The sequence below is a fragment of the Acyrthosiphon pisum genome, chromosome A2, assembly GCF_005508785.2.
Source record: "Acyrthosiphon pisum isolate AL4f chromosome A2, pea_aphid_22Mar2018_4r6ur, whole genome shotgun sequence".
NCBI lineage: Eukaryota > Metazoa > Arthropoda > Insecta > Hemiptera > Aphididae > Acyrthosiphon > Acyrthosiphon pisum.
The window spans coordinates 86,090,224-86,100,760 of NC_042495.1; the positions used below are offsets into that span (position 1 = coordinate 86,090,224).

Below are 10,537 nucleotides of genomic sequence, written 5' to 3' on the forward strand. Positions count from 1 at the left end.
ACCTAGGATAACTCTTTTAGTTATTTTGTTGTGATTGTATAATATTATTCGTGGGTACTTGAAACTTCTAAAGTATACTATTATATATCTATGATTTTACCACGGTTTTTTGTTGATGTATAACGCGTTATAACTTATAAGTACCTAATAGATATTATGATATGATTAATTTGGAATTTATTATAGGTACCTATTATAGGTCAATTTTTTTTTAATACCATAGATAAGTATATTTATCATATATGTCTAATACATAGACTGATATACCGTCTTCGCTCAGAATCGTTTTTCTTATACAGTGATATTATATCATTGAATTCAAATTTAATACTGTCCATTATACAGTGACCCACTTGTAACCTACTGTACAGCAGAGCGACATCCACTTACCCACCTTTTTTATTTTGAAGTTTACTCAATTATTGTTTTATAATATATGATAAAATATATCATGGGATCATCCTGAAATTTTTTGCATGTACTGCACAGTTACTTTTCTCATTGCACAAAATGTGTCTCACTGCACACTAAAAAAAACCCTGTTTTACTTCAACCTTTTTATCGGGTGGGTAGTTGGAAGATGGTGAATCTATGAGACAAATAGTTGTGATATGTTTCCTTACAGGAACCAATTTTTATCTACATAGTTTACATATTACTGAATCTAACTATCTACGTTTGTACGATTCATATTCAAAGTCTGCATGATCATACACACTATCAATTTTAAAGATACACACAGTTGTCTCAACAGTCAATAGAAATAAAAGAGAATATGAAACACTTTTTGTGATGTACAAATAATATGGGTGTGGAGATAGCTGTAATCATGCACTGTGCCTGTACTAACTTACACTTTGATAATTTTACTACATCGCTCATAACTAAATTAATGAAATAATAAATTAAAGAAAAATGCCAATATAATGTATTTTTATTACCAATTAGCACTTATAAAATAAAATAACAAAAAAAACTTTTACATTTAAAACTACTAATTACAATAACTGTACTTACTAAAAAAAAAAAGTTTATTTAAATAACACATTCACATGGACTTTAAGCTATATTACACTATAGATTATAGGATTATATATTTTTGGACATGCACAAATAAGGTACCTAGCTGATTGCCAATGGTGCCAACTTTTTGGTTGTATATAATCGTTGATCAACGATTAAGCTGATTTAGACTTTCTGTGATGATTAACTTTCTGTACGGTAATAGATGAACAAATGATATATTTTTTCCGGCAATACATAGTATTATACAATATGAGTAGGAATAAACTTCAGTTGAAATGTAAAATAGAATGTAGCCATATACCTGTAAGATTAGATACAGAAATTTTAGTTAGAAATTAATCATTATAATTTATAGGACGGATGATATATTTCTCGGGAAGACATAAATGAGCTTCAGAAGCTAATGGACTTTACACAGACAAGCCAGATAATAGGTATAATATAATATTATATTCGGTCCATGTTTCTTAAAGTTCTGAAATTTGAGGCACTTCCGTTACTTTTCGTCAAACTTGACGACCACTTTGCCGCGGAGGTGTCCGGCCTTTACTTTGCCGAACGCTTCCTTCATGTCCGCAAACTCGTAAACGCTGTCGATGGGCACGGTGATCTTCTTCTCCGCGGATAGCCGAGCTAGCTCCTCAACTCCTTGCTCAGCGGGCATGAAAAAACCCCAACGGATCGTGGAGCCTTTGAACACGGCGCCGGAGCAGACGTTCGGCGCCACCAGGTCGAACGCATTCTTCAGCATGCCAAACACCATTCCATACGCGTCTGTGTTGTGCAACACGGGACTGCGGAGGGTGACGAATTTCGCCCATGACCATGGTTTCAAGAGCGGCGTGTAGGATCCGCCGATATCTCCGTATGGTATCCCGGCCGCGTCCAGAATCAGGTCGTACCTTCATAATGTATTATAATTTATAATTTTATTATATCATTACAATAACAGAAATGCGGCGTTGAAAATGTCATCGATTATTATTTAAACAATTATTTTGCATAAATATTATTATAATTTACCAATCACCTCAATTTCAACATTTTCAACGATACGCAGTCGCAACAATGCTATATATCGTTATTATACAGGGATAATAAAAGGTTTTTTATTATCCGTCTGCTATGTTACATTTTATCTATTATTGATCAAAAGTATAGTACCTATATTATGTAGTTACCTCATGTCCTAATTTTACTAAATTCAAACGATTTTCTACACCATACTGCATTATTATTTAATATTTTACTATTCCAGTTACCTACCTACATAATATTATATTATATATTATTAAGATGTGTTAACAATGTTTACATACTTTCCAAACTGTTCCAACTGTTTTTGCGCATCTGCGGTAGTGTAGTCAATTATATTATCTGGTCCAAGTCCTTTCACTAGATTTATGGCATTTGTACTACACGTAGTAGTTACCTAATTAATAGAAAAACATAGGTAATTAATAACATTTCAAAGTTCAAAACATATTTTTATGTAAAATGTAATATTTTAATTTTGAGTTAAACAAGAAAGGTATTACACATTATTAACAATGATTGATCTAATTATTTGTATATTATTTTTTTTAGCTTGCTATATATGCATTTAGACATTTAATTTCCATTTGCTACAGTTATAAAGTGGCAAAATACAAAACGGCATTGTGTATTTGTAATATACGTGATATATATTATGTTGTAGCTCATTTCGGACGGTAAATATTGGTGTAGTGATCCCTCACTAACGCTAACAATTTTGAATCCAACGACGTTGATGATGAAAGAGGTTTTTCAAAGGAGAGGTTGCAGAATGACAAGTGTTACAGTAGATAGTTACAAATAGTTTATTTGAAATAAAACGTATTTAAAAATTATATACATTTGAGGACAGAGCGAAAAGCGACTCTACGAGAAATCAGTTAGCACTTAATTAACACTAGTTAAAAAATACTGGAAATGGCTTAGGTTGGCGGCGATGTGTAGGGCATGCTCCACAACCAACTAAGTCCTACAGATGTGTAAGGTAGACTAATTGTAAATGTACTATGGATCTAATCCTATATTTATATAAAAACTATGTGAATAAAAATGTACACGGTAGAGTCTAGGAGGTGGATATCAAGTTTAGAAAGACGCCGATCTCGATATTGTAATTGTCAAAAATAGCAAGCGTATTATTGGCAATTACCGGCTAAGATTTATAGGTTTGTTTTCGTCCTATTTCGGCGAACGTTTTTTGATTGAAACAGATATTAATCTGTCAAACCCATGGTCCGTACAATGTCGTAACGATTAATAGCCTTGTTGTTGAGATATTATAATATTTTTTTATAATATTAAAATATAGTAAAACGGCTCTGTCGGTTTACTACATTGGTTTAAATGGTAGGCAGTACCTAGCTACTTTAGAGATGTAAAACAGTGATGTTGTAAATTATTAATGAAATGGTTAAATTTACGACAGTTTTGTAGTTTTTAACAAATCCAATCTAGATTACTCAAGAAGTATAAAAGGTGTGATTCCTAAAAGCGCGTCTGCAGATGCGCGACCGCGTGGCGCGATTCTAATTTCAGTCGCACCAGTATACATGTCAAATAAAAGTGATTTCTATTACAGCCACGACTGCCGCTGGGAAAAATTGACCGCTCCGGGGGACGTGTCCAAACGCAGCCACGCGCGCGTCATCATAATTTATTCAAATTTCAATATTTAAAAAATAAAATGTCACCAAAATCAAATTTGTCGTTTATGCCAGATGATGATATAAAACTGACTGAACTGGTAAGAAATCATCCATGTTTGTTTGATTTGGAAAACCAATTTTATAAAAACCATCTTGTAAGAAAAAATGTTTGGCAGCAAATTTCGGACGTTCTAAAAAAAAAACTGGTAAGCATAATTTAATTTTTCTATAAGCGATTAAAATATCTTATTTTAGATATACCTAATATTAAATATTTTATTCAAAGTTAAAGCTTGGATTTATATTTTTTTATATAGAACAAATATTTTAGAATAACATTTTAGATATTGGAACTAAATTTGGATTTGCCATCCCTGCGCAGTAAAATCATAAATTATGTTCTTAAAAATATAAGTTTATGCACGAAAAATTACCAAATAGGTAATAAAATATTCTCGTAAAAATTCGTTTTTTTTTTATCACACAGCTGATTTTTGCTTTAAAGTATATTATGTTATTACGCCATACAAGTACGGATCCAGAGGGGATCCATAGGGTGTTTACTTATTTTAGAAGTTTTTGAATGGTATATTATACACATCTTTTTTTATTATTGATTACTAAATTTTATTTCTTTGATTTTTAATTTGGTTATTCTTGTAAAATAAAAATACTGTGTATATATTTATCATTGATGGACAATTCAATATCGGTTTTCGTCTATTCGAAGCTTATTGCTTATACCTACATTTTGTTAATGACTTAAAAATTAAACTTAATAATTATTTTACTATTCAATAATATTATTACTTATTAGTAGGTAGGTAGTAGGTACTACTACTTATAACGTAAATGGTTATCAAATATCAATTATAATTATCGTTTATCGTCGACGCCAACGATATGGGATATCTAAATATATAGCTCTCTGTAGAGAGTGTTTAGTAATGGTGGTGGTCCAAATTACCCCAAAAAAAAAAAATGACATTTTGATTTTTGAACAAAATCATGTCTTTAAAATGCAACCTAAAAAACAAAATTTTGATTAAAATAAATTATTAAAATCAGAACTACCTGATTAATTTTTTTTTGTATTTGTATAATATCAACAGCATGTGTTATTCATTGAATACATTATTACACATATTAAAATAACAAGTATCAATATTCAATATTTAAATACGTATATAATATATTATTATGATATAAAGATGGAATGTGTTTAATATTTTCTAATTATAAAAATGTATAATATAAATTAAAGTGTATCATCTTGCCGAGCTTGGTGGTTTTTCCAAGGTACAGCTCCTTGAGGACTATTAAAACACTTTTTAAACTCATCTCTTACACAAAATCATTCAAAATTTGCAAAACCTCCTGTTCTTGCAAGTGACGTCATATTTGTAGATGGTTGTGGTTCATTATGATCAAAAATGTAATAGTGGTAACTTGTGTTCTCTAAATATTGATCCTGAAGAAGATTATGTAAGCAACATGCTGATAATACCAAATAATCTAGTCTCGGTTTTCAGTGGTATTGGTGTGTAAAAAACTCGGAATACTTGAGACAAAAGCCCAAAACTATTTTCAGTAGTTCTCCTTGCTCGGGACAGTCTATAATTAAAAACCGTTTTTTCATAATCTTTTCTTGATTCTATTCTTGAATAAGGACGCATCATATGGCGCCTAATGGCGGTCCAAACGAAACGCTTCATCTCCAATATGTACTGGTAATTTTATATTTGAATTTGGCAGTATCTCCAGAGAAGGGAAATATTCTCCAGTCCTTGTTACTTCTGAGATACCATATTTATTAAAAATTCCACTATCGCCTTCTTTGCCGTATGAACCGATGTCGACGAATATAAATTTGCAATTAGCATCGATAATTGCAAGAAGAACAATCGAAAAAAAAATCCTTATAATTGTAATTATTGAAATTAAAACTTACTTAAAAAATGTTAAGGATAAAATATAAATATATTTATTTTAAAAACGTATTGTTTTTAAGGACTAGAAACTATATAATATTTTTTTTTTCAAAAAGATCTATACTTTTTGAAATAAAGTGTTATGATAAAAATGATAAAATAATCATCCAGCGGTACCTATGTAGATATTCAAAAACCTTGAAAATTAAATACAATGTTTCTCATAAGTTATTCATAATATATCCATTTAAAATTATCGAAAATATTGAAAATACCTACAAAGTCGCAATAATTTTTTATGAGCGTTTAAAGTTTAAACGCTTTAAAAATGCTAAAATATTTATTTTAGCATTTTTCTTGGCATATTATAATTTTCAAAGTATTTTAGCTCTATTTGAGCTATTTATAGACATTTGATATTTTGGGTATTTTTAAACTATTTAAAATCAATGTACCTAATTGCAAAAAAATATATCTTATAATATTAAATAGGTATATTATAATAAAATTGTTAGCCAGTGTTTAACACCAAGAATTATTCTAGTAAAATAATAATAAGACAAAATTTTAATAATGTTTTAAGGTAACTATAGAATCTGTTAAGCTGCATGATTCCATTGTTGATATTTATTTGATTAAATTTTATAAAGTCCGTTAATTAAAAATGAATAATTCTAATAATAAATGCGAATGCACCAAAAAATGTCAAATATTATTAGGAAATCCATTCGAATGCTTTCCAAAATACGAAGCAACACTCACATTACCTACGTTAATGCAATATTTGTTCAATTCAAGTTCTGGAGATCAAGAAAACATTGATATATCAAAGTATAAGATAAAACCACTAAATTCATTTAAAACTGATTCGATTGAAGAAGTAGCTAATGCACATCATGAAGGCGAGTAACCCAAATACACCAAAAAAAGAATTTTGAAAAACTAACATATCTGTTAGGTTAATATGTATTGTACAAATGTTAACCACAAAAACAATAAAATCTCGAAATCTGATTTAATTTATTTGAGTTAATGTCATTGATGTACCTATAATATATTTAATATATATTTCTATATTACTGGTTTAGTAGGTAATAATATCGTATAATAAATGGTTATAGGTAGGTGTTATCCTTATTTTAGTGTCATATAAACTTAGCATCTATAAACAAAATTATTATTAATTTAAAAATTAAACTATTTTGTTTTGTCATTCAATAATTTAATAATAGGGAGTTATTTAATTTTGTAAATCATGGTTCGATAAACAGGGGCATAATTCTAAATCAGAATAATTATTAACTATAATCTGTAGTATAGATAATAGATAGGTACCTGGCTACAACTTTTTAATTTTCTATTATCCTTATTCCTTATACATGTCCGTCAATCAATGCAAGAGTGAACTAATAGAGAAATATTCTATTTATGTGATCGTTTGGTTCGTTAAATATTTAAATAATAATTCGTAGCGATGTTTTTAAATTGTGTATGGTTTATGCTGTTTAGCTGATTAGACTGATTAGAGTGACAGTGCTTAAGGGAATCGGATATTATTAAATATTTCTTATCGTAGATAAGTTATCGACGTTATATGCTGAATGCTTTGGATGCCTTTGATATAGAGTAGGCGTACTAGGTATTGCAAAGGCTTCTCTATTGTATAAACTAAAATATTACAGATACTATTTGTTTGAAGTTTAATTTTAATATTCCTATAATTTAAATATTATTTACTGTATTATTTAAATTGCCTGATATTTTTAGCGTCAAACGTTAATATAAATGTATAGTATTATTACATGTTCATAATCCGGGTATAAATGATAAAGTAATTTTTTTACTTATATTATAATAATTAGTAATTATTTATTTCATTATTTCTGATACGATAATATATATATACTAATTATACTTATTCTGCGAAAAAAATGTATCGACATTCATAGGAAAATAAAATAATTATACAGTACCTTGGCGCCCCACGACTTGAGTATCTGTATTGCACTATTACCAACACCACCGGAACCGCCGATGACCAGTACGTTCTTGTCGGCAGCGTTTGAAGAGTTCAAGCCCCCGGCCGATGTCAAGGCGCACCACGTGGTTAAGCCTGTGTACAGCAAGCACGCCGCTTCCTCGTAGGACATATGATCGGGCTTTTTGGCTACCTACAACAACATAGGTAGTGAAATAGTTTTATTTTACATTTGGTATCGATATTGCTCGAGTTCAAACTAATACGGTTATCCACTTATCCCACACTGGCGAGTGGCGACCAACAGCGACCATTACCTGAGTTATGGGAACGGTGACGAATTGGGCATGACAGCCATGTTGGTAAGGAGCTACGACTCCAAGAATAGCGTCGCCGATGTTCAAGTGTTCCGAGCCAACTTCAGCTCCTTTCGCAACTACTTCACCTGCGAAATCTCGTCCCAGAGTCAACGGAAACTCGACCGTCCTGAAAAATGACTTTTTTTTCGCCTGCCGGACCCGGCTCAATAGTACTTGACCATAACCCTCTACGAGTAAAAATCATAATCGTTTATATTATTATATAATGAAAACGCATGCAAATAGGGTGAGTTAAAAGTTTAACCATTATATAAATCATAATAAATGACTGCGTATAATAGTTACTCTATAAAGACGTGATAGTAATTTAATTTTTTTATTATAGGTAGGTAATTACTAGGTATACAGATTAACTTATTTCAGTATTCAGTGACTTTGTACCACGATTAAAGATATGCATATCTTTAATCGTGTTTTGTACAAAATATGACGCTATTTTAAAGTTATTCAAAACCGGTTTGTATTATATATAATATAATGGTACCTATTGGCATTTTCATATTTTACATAATTGGTGATTGGTGAAATAAGTTGGAATTTTTAGATGAATTTGTAGCGGCTATTCATAGCGCGATGTGTCTATTTGGTACAGCCGTCTTCGAAACCATTTTAAATATTTACTCCATTTCTTCGTTTTTGATGAATTATATTATATAATTTATATTTTTATTAGTTATAATTTACGAAACATTTTCCTGGAGATTTAAGAACAAAATGTACAAATTACCAAAATTTGATTATTTACTATGGATAGCTGAAGTATAGAACCATCATGGATGATCTTGCCCCTGTGGCCGCGGTGTAAACAATTTTACGCACATTGAACACCGATGAATTTCTAAATGTACGCATGCGTAACTATGTATCTCATCGAAAGACTCGTCGCTATATAATAATAAGCTATATAATAAGTGCCTATCAAATTATCGAAACATCCGCCACATGGGTCCATCTGCGTATAGTATATGATCTAAGCCCATAGACGCAAATTGACTTAATTTTTTGTGAGGACTCAAGCCCCCTCCTAATAGGCTCAATAGGCCATATTGCTTAGTACTACAGAATATAAAAAATGAATACTAATTATTAGATTTTGGACTGGGGAGACTTGACTGAAATTTGGGGGAGACGAAGACCCCCCCCCCCTTTTGCGCCAATGTCTAAGCCCTAGGTGATTTTAGGTGCTTACTTACCGGCCATAAGGACGTCAATTGGATTGACGGACGATGCCCTGACACGTACCAGAACGTCTTTGGGTCCGAGGGACGCGGGTGACTCTGCCTTGTCGTTGAGCGTGGCCGAGTCTTCAAACGGCGCGTAAGTGTCAATCTGCCACGCCGTCATTCGCTCAGGCCAGGGTCGTCCGCCGTCAGCGGCAGAAACGTCTGTCTTTGTCATGTCGTTGTTGTAGAGCTAATTTATAGGTACAAATAGGTTGTTTTGGCGGTTGGCGGACGAGCGTTAACAGAACGGTAGGAGTGCAGAACTTTCCTAAGGTTGGACTACGGGCAAGAGGTCGCACGCAAGACTGACGCAGTAACGCGGTGAATGGTGATTATCCCACGCCGTGGACAGATGGAAAAAACAAATCACATAACAAATTATGTTGTAGTTCAGACCGCGGCGATTACGGTGGTGGTAGTGGTAGTGGTAGTGACGAAATCTCGTGCATGTAGGTACAACCTATCTACATCATTATAATAATATATTATATACATAACTATAATATACTCGCACTGCTATCAGTGAGCCAAAAACTATAATTGTAATTTGTGTATAAATATAATAGATTAGTGTAGCCAGTAGGCTCGTATACCTACGAATTACGATCAATTTCATCTCGACAATAAGTGACGTCACATTTGCTCGTGTCTATAATAGACGATATTAAAACAATAATAATAGAGACGAATCAATTTTTAACATTGACTTAAATACTTAATACTATTATACTAACTTATACATTTACGATTTATGAATAACGATAATAAACGAACGATATAGAGCCTGATCCTGGTAAAATATTTTCGCTTTGTACAATATTACCTATAATATATTATTATATACCTAGTCTAAAATGCTACTCTACATAATATACCCGCTATCTTGTACAGTTATACCTACCTATAGAGTTATATATATCGCAACAAAAATATAAGTAATAATCACATATTTGTTACAGAATACATATTGTAAATTAAACACTAAAATGTCTAATACAATAATTAATGTTTATAAAATATTGTATTTAAATTAAATATTTTTATTAAAATAAAATGTAAAATAATCCACAAACCATAAAATAGTCTATAATAATCATTTACAGACTTACTACTGACATTAGACACTCGCGATAATTAAGAGGACGCTACACCCGCATACGTTGTCTCCGTCTTACAAATGTACGACATGGCAAAAACTGTTTTGCGCGGGACAACTTTTCTAGCCCCATATTTGTTATAGAGCTACCAAATTTTCGCTACACGTAAAGAAGAAATTTATCTGTGCAACATCGTGCTCTTTTTTTTAATAACACTATCC

At 31.4% G+C, this 10,537-nt stretch overlaps 1 protein-coding gene across 1 annotated transcript; it reads right to left on the reverse strand.

Annotated features, from left to right (window-relative positions):
* Window positions 1-916: 916 nt before the first annotated feature.
* LOC100164902 (reticulon-4-interacting protein 1 homolog, mitochondrial) lies at window positions 917-9,694 on the reverse strand. The gene is made up of 5 exons (XM_001948922.5): window positions 9,190-9,694; window positions 7,934-8,163; window positions 7,612-7,809; window positions 2,346-2,458; window positions 917-1,928 (listed from the first exon to the last, which is right to left on the reverse strand). The coding sequence occupies exons 1-5, from the start codon at window positions 9,392-9,394 to the stop codon at window positions 1,523-1,525; spliced, it is 1,152 nt and encodes a 383-aa protein (XP_001948957.1). The 5' UTR covers window positions 9,395-9,694; the 3' UTR covers window positions 917-1,522.
* Window positions 9,695-10,537: the final 843 nt, after the last annotated feature.